This window comes from Cydia strobilella, chromosome 10, assembly GCF_947568885.1.
Source record: "Cydia strobilella chromosome 10, ilCydStro3.1, whole genome shotgun sequence".
Taxonomy (NCBI): Eukaryota; Metazoa; Arthropoda; class Insecta; order Lepidoptera; family Tortricidae; genus Cydia; species Cydia strobilella.
This window is the reverse complement of record NC_086050.1, coordinates 390,531-405,060: the sequence shown is the minus strand read 5'-3', so window position 1 is coordinate 405,060 and position 14,530 is coordinate 390,531. Positions and strand designations below refer to the sequence as shown.

Sequence of the window (14,530 nt, the reverse complement as noted above, 5' to 3'; positions counted from 1 at the left end):
CACGAGTGTGGAGGGCCCTTAGGATTTCGATTATTTGAGATTTAAATATATTAATTTAAACATTTCTAATGAAAACTTATTAGATAAAGACTAAAAAAGTGTACCCACGAGTCTACTTGAACTTACTACTTGAAACCGGATCTAGCATCGCACTAGCAAACCATAGACACGAAGTGCAAAGTTTAAAAAAAGTATCTTTTTCCGGCCACCATCTTTTTGATTTTCCTTGTTGTCGTTGTCAGTCCGGTGATTTTGTGAAAAGGCCGCAACCATGGGTCGTATGCACGCACCTGGGTAATTTCTTTATTAAATCATCATATTTACAAGTTGTGCTACCTAATGATAATTAAATCGCCAGTTTCAGATATGTAGAAGTGTTTTTGTGACGGCAACATAACCTACAAGACGTTTCGTGCCTTACCACATGGCTTGGATAACGAGTGTAATTTCTGTTTCAGTAAGGGTATTTCCCAATCGGCACTGCCGTACCGCCGCAGTGTCCCCACGTGGTTGAAACTGACCGCTGACGATGTCAAGGAACAGATCTTCAAACTTGGCAAGAAGGGTCTCACCCCCTCACAGATCGGTAAGTTCCCGAAACTGTTGTATGGTGTTTTTATTATACGAGATCATTTCTGAATGACAGAATCGTTATAAAAACGAACCTAAATTACACGTTTAAATCCCAAGATTGAAAAAAATCAGCAAGACATCAATTTTCTGACTTCACTGCATGGTAATTTTACATGTCACGTTTATATTAGAAAATAATCAAATATTGGTTAAACTGGTTTAATCACGGTTCTGTATTATAAAACCTGACCTGACAACAAGATTTCCAGCACTACAGTTTTATTTATTTAGTATTTACTACGGATTTTCTGGTTAAGGAGAGAAGGAATAATGATCAGGAAATCTTCCTGAGATATGTGGCCTCGGCCCAGTAGCAGAATGTTTTTTTTTTTTTATGAAATAGGAGGCAAACGAACAGACTGATCACCTGATAGTAGGCGATTACCGCCGCCCATGGACACCCGCAACACCACCATGTGTAGGCTTTTTATAATGGTGCTCTCATAGTCACTAAGATCATTGTCTATTTGAGTCTGATGAAATGTTGCTCCATTGAATTGTAGATTGTAGAAAGGTTTTTGTTGATTGTAGAAATTTATTCCTAATATTTTTAATTATAAATACATGTATTTGCAAATTTAATTTCAGAAAGAACTACTAGCCTTTGTTACTTAATGACTGTTTAAGAAGATTTATTCAAGAATTATTTGCACTATTGTGTACAAGTACAAGTCATTAATATCACAGTGGTTCTATTAATACTTACACCCATTAGCTTTGTGCCTTTTAACATGCAATAAATAAATAAATTTCAATTGCATTCCAGGTGTCATGCTTAGGGATTCACATGGAGTTGCCCAAGTCAGATTCGTCACTGGCAAAAAGATCCTCCGTATCATGAAGGCCATGGGCCTGGCCCCCGACCTACCCGAGGACCTCTACTACCTTATCAAGAAGGCTGTAGCCATGAGAAAGCATTTGGAGCGCAATAGGTGGGTGCTCTATATTTTTTTACCTTTTTATAATTTTGCTATTTAGTACTAATCAATTTCAATATGGATAAATGTAAGAATCACTTGCTGTTGCTGTATCATAGATTTCACATGCATAATAGGCATGTCATTAAAGGGTAGGAAAGTTTGGAAACCATAGGCATGATGGATTCCAGTAATGCTCACCAACACATTATTGGAATTGAGAAAAATAGTTTAATAAATGACAATAAAACATTCAAAATAAATACTATGAACTAATGGGGTTGGCAACTGTCAAAGGTTTGCAGAGATGGTGCCATCATAGCTTGCTCCTTTTTCTATGAGATTTGCCTTAAAGGGCTGGCATCCAGGCATTAAAAAAACAAAAATTTGACACAATTCTAGGGATTGACAGGGCAAGCTATGCTGGCGCCATCTGCTAATTATTTCGACGGGCCAATCCCATTACAAACTTGTACTAAACCGGAATTAGGTTTTCAAGCTGCTCTTGCAGCATTATCAAAGAGAATTAAGAAGACATAAGAATGCTCACCCCATAAATCATTTTGTTGTCAAAGAGAGATTTTCGGAGTCTACATCTAGCGTCAAGTAGCGGAACTATCAGTACTGCTTCTTGACACTAGACGTCACTTGTGTCGCGACTGATAAAAAGTGTATTGCTCAACAATTTATAACTAATATTATAAGCAGCTCTGGTTATAATATTAGCTAAAAATCATTGAGCATTAGACTTTCTGTTTGCTGTGACATCTATTGTCAAGTTGCGGTACTGAGAGTTCCACTACTTGACGCAGAGTACAAAAAGAATAGTCTTTTTGGTAACAAAACCGATGTATGGAGTGAGCACTCTATGTCTTCTTAATTATTTTTGGCATTATGCAAATATGCATTTAATTGCATCATTATAAGTACATGTATTAGGACCATAAATTGAAGATATTCACGAGATCCAAGGAAATTTTGTCAATGCATATGATTTTTATTGAGATTGTTTGACATAAGTATTAAACATTGATTACTGCAATAGTCTTCACTTCACCTCACATCAGATGATGTCAGTCACCTGAGAGCGCACCAGCGACGCTCTCAGTGGTAAAACGCAGTCGCTGTGGCCGAAATAGGCTAGATGATGATGATGATGAGTCTTCACTTAGGATTTGCAGTTAAGCCTTTTATAATACTTACTTTACATATTTTACAGGAAAGACAAGGACAGCAAGTTCCGCCTGATTCTCGTAGAGTCCAGGATTCACAGGCTGGCGCGCTACTACAAGACCAAGAGTGTGCTGCCCCCCAACTGGAAGTATGAGTCCAGCACCGCTTCAGCCCTGGTGGCTTAAGTTTAAATAAACTATATAAAACACCTATATTTGTTTGATTTTGATCATCAACTTTATAAATATGTGAGTGACCCGGTTTAATATATTTGTGCCATTTTCAATCAAAAGGGTACTTATTGTCGCTAGCTTCAGTTAGAAATCAACCTTATCGACAAGCAACAATGTGGTACCTTTTAGTTGAAAACGTCACATTTAATTAATATTAGAGTTATGGACGAGTTAGAAGTAAACACAAAGTTCTAACTAGAAGTTACACCACCAGTTCTTGTTTAATAGGTACATTTTAGTAAACCTATACCTAATTAAATATTAATTAAACTGAAGTGTTATAAAATCGCAAATGATGTAAACTGCTATGGTCCATGAAACAGTAAAGCCTAAGTCCTATAAATTTGGTTCGCTGGCTTGTAGATCCATCAGAGGCAGGGATAACTTTTTGACAAATACTCATTAGTTTTCCAAGTTCCTACTTCTGAATATTGTTGGTGTTTATTCAGAGTACTTTTTTGAGCCATATTTTGCGATACACATTATACCTAAGAGGTCTTACTGAGCCACCTACTATGGGACCAACCCTGAAATCGCGAAAATTGTTTTGGCCGTTTTCCCTGGGATAGCCAATTTGGGGTTGGTTTTATAGCACCTCACTGATAACAAGGGGTTCCTCTTTTTGCCCACACAATAATTCTGCGTTTGTACCATTTTTTTCTGGCTGAGTGGGACTTGCAAAGGAAAGGCAACATTTTTTCTTTATAAAATGTATTTCTTATGAACTAATAAACTTTCTTAAAGTAACATAATATCACACAAAAAATGTCCTTTTAGTATTAAAGATTTTTCTTAAAGGATAACATCACACTAATCTCAACATAAATTAAGAGAACATAACTTCAGACAAGTTTTACAATTTATAAACTATATCAGCCTCAACAGTAGATTAGAAGTTACAGTCCAGTGTAAAAACATTTATTTATACTTTAACTTGACAACTTTCTCAATCACATCTTTTTACAACAGTAAGTTCCACTATACTTTTGAGATGTCAACCAGCTCCCATATATTTCATACACTGAACTAGAGTCGGTCCAAGCTAACTATGCAGCATATTTGATAGCACACTGTGGAAATGTTATTTTAAACATCATAATTTCATAAACATTTGATGTTTTTGACAACTCTGCCAATATGCTCAAATTCGCTGCAGAGTTAGCTTGGTCTAACTATAAACTTATATTATATTAACTTAAATATAAAACTAAACATAAGGATTCCAATTACTCCCGTCTTCAGGATGCAAACTGTTCGTAATCAATAGCACAACATCTACAATCCACCAAATACCCAGTCCACCTAGTGTCAATAGCTTCCCCACTGCCGTCCCAGTCTGCCCTAGACAAAACCTGTCCATGCCCAAGAAACCTAACAAAATACTGTAGATAAGAGTTGTAGTGAAGTAATGCCCAGAGTATCGCACGCAAGGAAAACCCTCGCGGAGAAAATTCCTTGGGCCGGAACATTCAATGCCTTCCAACGGCTTACATTGCGCTTTGGCCTTCTCTACATCTTCGTATTTAACGCCTCCAAACTTCACGCAGCCATGGCCCATAGCCTCCTTGGCTGATTGGTTCCCTTTATGGTCTACAAGTTCATTGCAGTCCAGGAATTCCATTGGGAGAAAACTACATTTGACGAGCGGTCCCAAAGGATTATACTGCTCCGTGGAGACTGGTACGCTCTCTGATATGCTGTAGGGTATCACGCCAAACAATATTAAAGCCACTCTTAGTAAAAATTCCATTTTTTTTCTATTTTTCGTAAATGAAAATAGAGATTTTGATCATTTGATTGATTGTCACTCAATGACATAAGAGAGGCGTTTTTTGTAAAGTTTAAAGATTTGGCGCAGGGATCTACATAGCACCGGATATATAGATTATAGTTGGTCAAACCAAATTGTCAGTAAATAAGAACAAAAAAAACTATACTCATCCTTTTCTTTTGGGTGCTAGTATATAGTTTGTCAAAGAACTGTCTTATTTCAAACATAGACAGAGAGAATCATACTATGTTTGTCTTACACTAGTACTATCACGCAAAAGAAAAGGATGAGTATAGTTTTTTTTGTTCTTATTTACTGACAATTGGTTTGACCAACTATATATATATAATTTGACCTGTACGTTTGCTAGCTTTTAATTGCTGTTGTCTCCCTTTCTAGCAATATAGTACGTTAGAAAGGGACGCAGACAGCAATTATACGTTATAAGCCTATTATTTATGGCTCCTTTACACGATGGCCCAGCGTAGGCCAGTCTAAGGGTCGCAGCTATGCGGTGGAATGAGATAGCAATATCACTTGCTCCCTCTAACGCCTAAATGTGTCCCTTGGGCTGTCCTACGCTGGGCCATCATGTAGAGGAGCCATTATGGAACATGGTCTGCGACCCTAGTAATATCTGACCAATTTCTGAACGAGTATTAGCTGTCACATTGACATTTACATCCGTAGGATTGGCCGTGTTTTTTGTAATGATTTTGTTGGATTTGTCATTCCCAAAAAGTTAAAACTGGGACGATATGGAGGTTTTTAATAAGCTCTATTCATCGGTCAGTAACACAGTGTCTCAGTTGTCCGGTGTGCTGCCCGGGAACCCTGTAACACGAGAGTTTGAGGCTACGCAGTTCATCGCTAGCGCTGGTCCAGGTGATTTCTTCGTACTTCACATACTTAACTATTAAACAATGGTCTTATTGGTTATCATAAGATTCTAACGATGAAAACATCGCTTTGCAGGTTTACTATGGAAAATGTACAAAGGTTACAAGAAATCGACAAAACAGGAAGCCTCCATATTTGTGTTCGAGAAGAAGTTACTTGACAGATTTACGAAGGCAGATCGAGACATAATGCTAGAAACCTTGAAGCGTGGTATCGTCCAGCTTACTAAGCTGCGGCACCCTCAGATCCTGACAGTCCAGCACAGCCTTGAGGAGAGCCGAGAGAGCTTGGCCTTTGCTACGGAACCTGTCTTTGCGAGCTTAGCTAACATACTTGGTAATATGGAGAATATGCCTCAGCCACCGCCGAGCCATTTAAACAACTACAAACTTTATGAACTAGAAATCAAGTACGGTCTAATGCAAGTTGCGGAAGGATTAGCTTTCCTACATAATGATGTAAAACTTTTACATCATAATATTTGCCCTGAATCTGTTATAGTTAATCAGCAAGGAGCTTGGAAGATATTTGGATTTGATTTCTGCATTGCAAATCAAAGTTCCGCAGGAGCTGCTCCTTACTGGCCGTTTAACGAGTACTGCCAAGCCATGCATGCATTAACCCAGCCGTCCTTAGATTACCTAGCCCCAGAGTATATTCTCTCAGCCTCACATTCCCCTGCAAGTGACATCTATTCTCTTGGCATGGTGATATACGCTACTCACAGCCCGACTCACCAAACTCTTGGGAACATCGGGAGTGATTATGGGAAATTTAAGAGGTTTGCCAATGAGTTGAGGAATCTGTCTCCGTCCCGGTTGTCTTGTGTTGCCGATGGGCTCAGGGAATATGTCAAGCTAATGCTTAATGTCACACCTGAATTAAGACCTGATCCTCATCAGTTCTTGAAGGTGAGATTTATTGTTTTTTTGATCCAACTTATTGCTGTAAATGTTGCCATAATAACAATATCTATCATGCTAATTTTAGAATAAGAAGAAGTACAACTTTGTGCTACTATGGCACCTTTAAATGTCTATTCATGTGTTTTTTGCCTTAAATGATAAATCAATAAAAAATATATTAGTATGCAATTAACCCGAGGAGCAGCCAACCAATGTCATTTTAATGATTGAAAAATATTTTATATTTCAGATACCATATTTTGAAGATGTTGGAGTAAAAACACTAAACTACTTGGACTCCTTATTCCAATGGGACAACCTGCAGAAGTCCCAATTCTACAAAGGCCTACCTCAGATCATTCAAAAGATGCCGCATCGTATATGCATCTACCGGATACTCCCATGCCTCACTAAAGAGTTTGTGAATGCTCCTATGGTGCCATTTGTGCTACCAAATGTCTTGCTAATTGCTGAGAATTCCACTAAAGAGGAATTCATAAGGTATATCTTACCGGTTTTAAAGCCAGTGATGTTAATACAAGATCCAATACAGATACTGCTAATATTCATGCAGAAGATGGAGTTATTACTAAAACTGACACCTGGTGAAGAGGTAAAGACAGATATCTTACCGATGTTGTATAGAGCGCTGGAGTCTGACGCTCAGCAGATCCAAGAGCTATGTTTATCGGTGTTACCTACATTTGCATCACTTATTGATTACCCAGGTATGTAATCTGTTTAAAGTTAATGAAATTATTTTCCTAGAACATACCTTTGATTGAAATAGAATTTTTAAATTAAATTAACGTTTATTTCAAGCTCTTGGCTTATAAAATGTTAGTTATAATAAAACTTAAAAAGTATAGTAACAATTTTACTAAGGGCGTCGCTTTACGCGTGTAAGTATGTTCGGCATAAACGGCCAAAAAGCGGAAAAATACCTGTTTTTTTGTAATTTTTTCAGGAATACCAAAATTACATGCCATTTAATATTTTTCCAGCAAATGAAAATAACATATGTTTATTGATATTTTTTCAGCAATGAAAAACGCTTTACTCCCCCGCATCAAGAAGCTCTGCCTAGGCACTAGCTACCTCGCAGTGAGGGTCAACTGTTTGCTCTGCATCGGGAAACTGTTGGAGCACCTAGACAAATGGCTGGTGCTGGATGAGATCATTCCATTCCTGCCACAGATACCCTCGAGGGAGCCTGCTGTGTTGATGGGGATTTTAGGTGAGGAAATATTATGTATTTACAGTATTACTGTCCCAAATGTGATTTCTAAATTTTCGGGACACTACATAAATCCATGACTAAAATTAAACGTCCCGAAAAGGTACCCTATTGTGTTGCAGAAAACTTTTTGACATATTTTTGTATTGCATAATGTTACTTGGTATGGTAGAAATATCGTTTGGCAGAAATACTTTTGGCATACTGCTTTCCGTATAATATTACTTTGCAGAATTTATTTTCGCATTATATTATTTGGCAGAAAACCCTAACTTAACTATTATGGCAAGTATATATTTATGCGAAAGTATCATTCGATTAAAAGTTTTTTGCGATACGTGTTATGCGATGTATATTTCTGACAAATAATATTCTGCCAGATGAGAGTATCCCTCCCGAAAAACTTGGGACACCAGAGGGCCTACCGCCAAAATCGAAAAACTTTATTCACCTCTCTGTCGCTCGACATTCGAGAGCGTGTGCTTGTCACACCCTATGGTTAACATTACGTACTTACGTTCCTTTTCCAGGTATCTACAAGCTAGCCCTAAGCCACCAAAAACTTGGCATTACCAAGGAAGTAATGGCGACCAAGGTGCTCCCCTTCCTGATGCCGCTCTGCGTCGAGAACGGACTGACGTTGAGTCAGTTCAACGCGCTCATATCGCTGGTGAAGCTGATGATCGGGAGAGTGGAGGCGGAGCATCGGGCCAAGTTGGAGCAACTTAACTCGATACAGAATGAGTCCAAGTACGTCATGCATTTATTATCTTAGTGCAGAAGTTGGAAAACCGCCGCTCTTGGACGTATACCTGAATTCAAAAAGTTTGAACATAGGTACATAATAAAAGTACACGATAATGCTTACAAACTAATTGAAAGGGAAGGTGGCTCAGCTGATGTCTGTGCCAAAAAGGCTTCGGGGCACAGCAGCCCCAAAGACTTCCAGCAATGGATGCTGTTATTCTGCCACCGCCGTAATTATATCTAGCTAAGGACAGTATAAACATTTACACTATTGTAAAGAAAAAGACAGTTTATTATTCAAGTAGGCATATGCGCGCTTATGAATGTCAAATAAAGCTACGCCGGCTCTAACCCTACACCTCTGCCCTGAGAAGATTTAAATCCCCCCTCAATTGGAGGAGGGTATCCCAATATGGGACCGGCAACAACCTCGGCGGGACACTTTTTCAAAACAATACATCGGACTAATCCCAACAAGGCGTAGTTTCTCCTCTGTGTTGGAAGGTCAGATGGCTGTCGCTTTCGTAAAAACTAGCGTCTACGCCAATTCTCAGGATTAGTTACCAAGCAGACCCCAGGCACCTATGAGCCGTGGCGTAAAGCTGGGGTAACGCGAGGAAAATGATGAATAATTGTTGTTTCAGAGGAATGGAGGCGCTAGTGAACTCCACCACTTCCCCAGACACTTTAGTATCAGCTCCGGGACCCGCCTCCGACGTGGAGCAGCTGTTCTCGGGGCTCGGGCTGCAGGGCTCCGCGCCCGCACCTGCAGGTTCCTTAACCAGCGGAGGCTCACTTACAGCTGGAGGAGGGTCGCTATCAATTGAAGATAAACAAAGGTAAGTGTAATAAATCGGCCAAGTGCGAGTCGGACTCGCGCACGAAGGGTTACGTACCATTACGCAAAAAACAGCAAAAAAATCACGTTTTTTGTATGGGAGAAATACATATTTGTTTTATACTATTTTTAGGATTTGTTATTATAGCGGCAACAGAGATACATAATCTGTGAAAATTTCAACTGTCTAGCTATCACGTTTCATGAGATACAGCCTAGTGACAGACGGACAGACAGCGGAGCGGACGGGCAGAAAGGTAATGGTTCAATATATTTCACATGTCTCTAAATAAAAATCTAGGATTACTGGTGAAGTGTCCTGTGACTTTTGTGGCCGATATATGGGATTTCCTTGTAATGGTCGGATTGTGTTCAGAATCTACACATCGGAAACCAGCAGACGTAAGACTATTCAAAATCGATTAATGTAAATGTACGAGCATATATTGGTTTTGGTAACAAAAGAGTTACTTCCAAAAAGGAACACATTACACAATTTAAAACTGAAGGAGACATACAAACAAAAAGAACTGAGCAATCTAACCTAACGCTGTATCCCGATGGAGACCTTTTGGAAGAGCCACGACCTTAGCCTAGGCCTTCTTCTTCTTCGTCGTTCCCTCATGACTGAGGATCGTGACCAAGAACTATATCCCTCGATTTAACCCTTAAATGCATAATGATGTATATATGCATCGTATATTTGATGGTCCGTGGCTCAATATGCAGCTATCCAAAATCACATTTATTACTTTTATACAGCATGACACATCTATTTCAATTTATTAAAAAGTTATACAAAAAATCATGCATTTAAGGGTTAACGCGATCAAGGGCTATGTGGGCTGCCCTCTGCATGGAACCACATGCTTGTCTAATGGAATCCGACCATCTTGCCGGGGCTCTTCCTCTAGCGCGCTTGCCTTCAACTTGCCCCAGTATGATGTCACGTTCGAGGCTGTGGTGTGGCGATCGCATTATGTGCCCAAAGAATCTGAGAGCCCTCTCCTGGCAGATTGTTGAGAGTCGTTTGGTGATTTTTAGTTCTCTCAGAATAGGCCTAGGCCTTAGGGCATTCAAAAATAGACTGCTGTCTTTTTAAATCGTGGAAATCCAATCAAGACTTTTAAGTATATACTATTTATTTAAATAATAAAACATTAATTTTAAATAAAAGTTTGCATGATCAATAATAACGATAGATAAACTATTACAATATAGGAAAAAGGAACAGTTGTTATTAGGTTGAATTGCTATCTATCTCTTTTGTTATCAATGTGATTCATACAAAACAAATAAATGAAAGCCGGATATAGGATCCACTCGAAGTGTAATCTTTCCACGAAACTGTCCCACAAAATGACATCACTTCAGCTACGACTTCAGTCTAAAGGTTTTTATTTTTAATGTCTCTTCAATATACATGATTTATTATGCAACCCGAAGTCATTTATGCCTTAGTGTCTACATGAATTATTTTGGGTTGTTTAGATTTTCATTACATTACATTACCTTGCTTTATCAAAAATTTCGAAAGAACATTATTTAATTTACTGAAAGACTTGACCGCTACCATCAGCCGGGTTGTACGCTTTCCTAGTGACGTGGCATAAAAAAATCACCAGTCATATTTTCTTTTCAGAATCGCGCAGCAGCAAAAAGTGGCACAGAAAATGAATCACCAACCCCTCCCTACCCCCACCCCTATTTCCAAACCACCCCCGTCCCGCCCCGTTGACCTAACCTCCTCCCTCCTACACTCCAACCTCAACCAACTCTCAAACAAACCCCTTCAAAATACCCCAAACTATAACCCCATACTGCAATCCCCAGGAACGACACCACAATACCAACAGTTTAACCAAATACAGTCTCCAAGCACACAATTTAACCAAATACAGTCTCCGAGTTCGCAATTGAATCAGTCTACAGGCTTCAGTCCTAGCTTACAGTCCCCCCAATATAATATACAGCCAAATTACCAGTTACAAAATCAAAATCAGCCATTTACTGGGCAAAATTGGCCGCCTGGTGCCCCTAGCGGGAACTTTGACAATAAGTGGGCAAATAATCAGAATAACCAGACAAAAATGAAGCAGGATTGGTCGGCGTTTGAGTCGCTTCTGCCTACTAGTGAGAATGGGAATGTGAAGAAAAGTGATAATGAAATGATGGATTTGTTACGTTAGAGTTAGATGAGTTTTACTGTGCCAGGGTCCAGTGTTAATTGAAAATTTGTAAATCTTATTGCGAAGGCAGAAGGTCCACTGCTGAGTTAAATCTGAGCTGTTAGTTCCGTCCGAAACTTTGCAAGATTACATGTTAAAAAAAAACGCGAGTATTCATACTCATGTTAAAGGCCAGCAACGCATTTGCAACCCCTCTGGTGTTGCAGTTGTCCATGGGCAACGGTTATTTCTTACCGTCAGGCGATTTGTTTGCTCGTTTGCCTCCCTTATCATAAAAGGAACATACAAAATATTGTGTCACATATTATTGTAGGTGTATTATTAATGTATCATTCCACTTGTACCTAAATTTATATGAATTTCATGTTAACAATTTTTGTTTTGTACAATAAAGTGATTTACTACTACTACTACTACTACTTGTAATTAGTAAAGTTTCGCAGGAAGCTGACTTGTAGCTTTATTAAATAGGCCAACTGTAAAAAACTACAATATAATGTTGATACAATAATCATTCCACGGCTGTTTTGTGCGTAGTTAGTGTTAAAATACGGTTCATTATTGCACGAGCTTTACTTTCACCAGTTACACCTCACACCTTGATGTACAGTGAGATATGAATGAATTCCATTCATAATTTCTCCATGCAATTTCGAGCCTCACTGTACAGTTGCCATCAGATATATCGAAGCAACCAAGGTGCTCACAAATATCTGAACACGCCTCTATTGTCAAGGCGCTAGAGTCGCTTCGATATATCTGATGGCGACACATTCAGCAGCAAATAAATAGTGAAAGCCAAAGTTGTTCCAAGTACATATTTCAACGCAAAAATACACCTTACTTTTTAAAAGAGAAAATATATGTAATATTGTCTTCGGTTACCGCGATAGTTACTCATGAAATAAAACTATGATAACGGATTATATCGCGTATATTGAATTTATAATACATCCCGACGTTTCGAACCCTTTACAGCGTTCGTGGTCAACGGGTGACTCACCACCCTGGTTCGTTGACCACGAACGCTGTAAAGGGTTCGAAACGTCGGGATGTATTATAAATTCAATATACGCGATATAATCCGTTATCATAGTTTTATTTCATGAGAAAATATATGCTTAGGAGAAAAATATCTATTTGATAGCTAACATACAATATCTACGTAAACAAATAAGTTTTCAAGCAAACGGTAACTTTTGTATTTTTTTTTTCTTAAAAACGTTAGTCAATAGTGCATATGTAGTGTAGTGCCCACTACTGGGCGTGGGACTCAACTTTATGTATATATCGAGCTTGTTTCATGCTTTACACTACATTTTAGTTTGGTTTGGAGAAAGACTATCATAAATTATAATTATAGGTATTTATGTTTATCATCAACTATTTATTAAATTTTGCAGGTATTTATACCTATGTTTGTTATAAAAATAATCTTATGATTTGTGAAATGTGTTAGTTCTTTCAATATTCTTAGTTGCTTACTATTGAAGGCTATTAAGTTACTGTTACTATTAAAACTTACTAGTTACTAAAAAAATTGAACAAAAATGAACCTTATTTAGGTATTAATATGGTTCACTATGGCTATTAACTTGCGGTAGTTAATTAGTGAGTTTTGTTTGTCACCTGACGATTTGTACGAAATGAATTTCGCCTACACTATATTTAAAGATATTTAATTTCATTTTATTTGTTGTTATAACTCATTCATGTAACTGTCTCGATTTTAACATTATCTTAATGAAAACGGTAATACGTCATACGTCAAACATCAATAGTAATAATAATAATGTTATTTTACTGTCACAATTATTGACGTTGTCTATACAATCCATTTTCGACCGTAAGTCATAGTAGACAAGGTTCTTTTTTATTTGGAGCACACGGTTACTTCTACAATATATTTTGATCCGAAACAATAAGCTTTATAATGTTTAATAATAGATTAATTGTTATTTTAAATTACAGGAATAAACACAAATGTGAAAATGAATTCAATAAACATGTAAAATATAAAATATTTTATTTACCGACATCAGTTATGTTATTAAACACGATTTGATCTCTTATAAACTAATAAAATACGTTAAATACAAATTATTTCGTTTTTTTTAAGTCTACGTAAATACTGTAATATATGGCAATTTTGAATTACATATTTAAAAACATTTAAGTTACTAACTTTATAATCACAAATAAAATAAAAAAGAATTGGGTTGTGATGGATAATCAATAAGTTCATTTGCCAAATAAAAGTTGACCCTTAGCACAAAATATTGTATGGTCTTGGGTTCGAATCCCGGTAAGGATCAGGAATCATGTGTGATGAACACTGTTCCTGAGTCATGGGTGTTTTCTATTTATATAAGTATGTGTTTATGTTTATCTATATAAGAATGTATGTATATCGTCGCCTAGCAATCATAGTACAAGCCTTGCTTACTTTGGGACTAGGTTGATCTGTGTAAGATGTCCCCTGATATTTATTTATTTTATTTTATATGTATAATGGTAACTTGCTCAATATAATTTAACAACAACTTATTTAAATTATTATTAAAACTAACATTAAACCTAGTAAGCTAGTAAGTAAAAACCAAAGACATATTTAACAACGGAATAGAAAAAACGTGCATAAGTGTTTTATTGTATCGATAACATAATTGCAGTCTGAGGCTCTGTAAAGTCCTTCAGTGATTCATAGTTTTTCATTTATTTTGTAATACACATTAAGCCCGCTCCAGACTACGTGGCGCGAAGCCGCGAACGCGAGTGTGGAGTCAATTTCGCTGATTAGCGAACTAGACTCCACACTCGCGTTCGCAGCTTCGCGCACGAGTGTGGAGGGCCTTTTAGACTTTTCCTTGTAGGGATTTTATATGTAGATTGTGTTATTAATAGAGTCAGATTAAGACAAGTCTGCAACGATATTGTTAAACGCAGTGAGTGATATATTTATACGTCATAATTTCATAGAAGTTTGA

General features: G+C 37.6%; 3 protein-coding genes across 3 annotated transcripts; 2 read left to right on the top strand and 1 right to left on the bottom strand.

Moving 5' to 3' along the window:
• The first annotated feature begins 135 nt into the window (after positions 1-135).
• Positions 136-2,933, top strand: LOC134744817 (small ribosomal subunit protein uS15). The gene is made up of 4 exons (XM_063678726.1): positions 136-294; positions 459-586; positions 1,400-1,565; positions 2,770-2,933. Exons 1-4 carry the CDS (start codon positions 272-274, stop codon positions 2,906-2,908), a joined length of 456 nt encoding a protein of 151 aa, XP_063534796.1. The 5' UTR covers positions 136-271; the 3' UTR covers positions 2,909-2,933.
• Positions 2,934-3,750: 817 nt separating this feature from the next.
• Positions 3,751-4,757, bottom strand: LOC134744741 (TM2 domain-containing protein CG11103). Its single transcript, XM_063678653.1, has one exon. The coding sequence runs from the start codon at positions 4,704-4,706 to the stop codon at positions 4,164-4,166; it is 543 nt and encodes a 180-aa protein (XP_063534723.1). The 5' UTR covers positions 4,707-4,757; the 3' UTR covers positions 3,751-4,163.
• A 648-nt stretch (positions 4,758-5,405) lies between these two features.
• On the top strand, positions 5,406-12,462 carry LOC134744838 (SCY1-like protein 2). Its single transcript, XM_063678759.1, has 7 exons — positions 5,406-5,612; positions 5,703-6,538; positions 6,783-7,260; positions 7,575-7,769; positions 8,300-8,519; positions 9,161-9,355; positions 10,997-12,462. Exons 1-7 carry the CDS (start codon positions 5,486-5,488, stop codon positions 11,541-11,543), a joined length of 2,598 nt encoding a protein of 865 aa, XP_063534829.1. The 5' UTR covers positions 5,406-5,485; the 3' UTR covers positions 11,544-12,462.
• The last annotated feature ends 2,068 nt before the right edge of the window (positions 12,463-14,530 follow it).

Coding starts and splice junctions, on each gene's coding strand:
- LOC134744817 (XM_063678726.1), top strand. CDS start 272: ATGGGTCGTATGCACGCACCTGG. Junction 587..1,399: donor TCTCACCCCCTCACAGATCG/GTAAGTTCCCGA, acceptor ATTGCATTCCAG/GTGTCATGCTTAGGGATTCA. Junction 1,566..2,769: donor AAGCATTTGGAGCGCAATAG/GTGGGTGCTCTA, acceptor CATATTTTACAG/GAAAGACAAGGACAGCAAGT.
- LOC134744741 (XM_063678653.1), bottom strand. CDS start 4,706: ATGGAATTTTTACTAAGAGTGGCTTTAATATTGTTTGGCGTGATACCC.
- LOC134744838 (XM_063678759.1), top strand. CDS start 5,486: ATGGAGGTTTTTAATAAGCTCTATTCATCGGTCAGTAACACAGTGTCT. Junction 8,520..9,160: donor TCGATACAGAATGAGTCCAA/GTACGTCATGCA, acceptor TTGTTGTTTCAG/AGGAATGGAGGCGCTAGTGA. Junction 9,356..10,996: donor TCAATTGAAGATAAACAAAG/GTAAGTGTAATA, acceptor TTTTCTTTTCAG/AATCGCGCAGCAGCAAAAAG.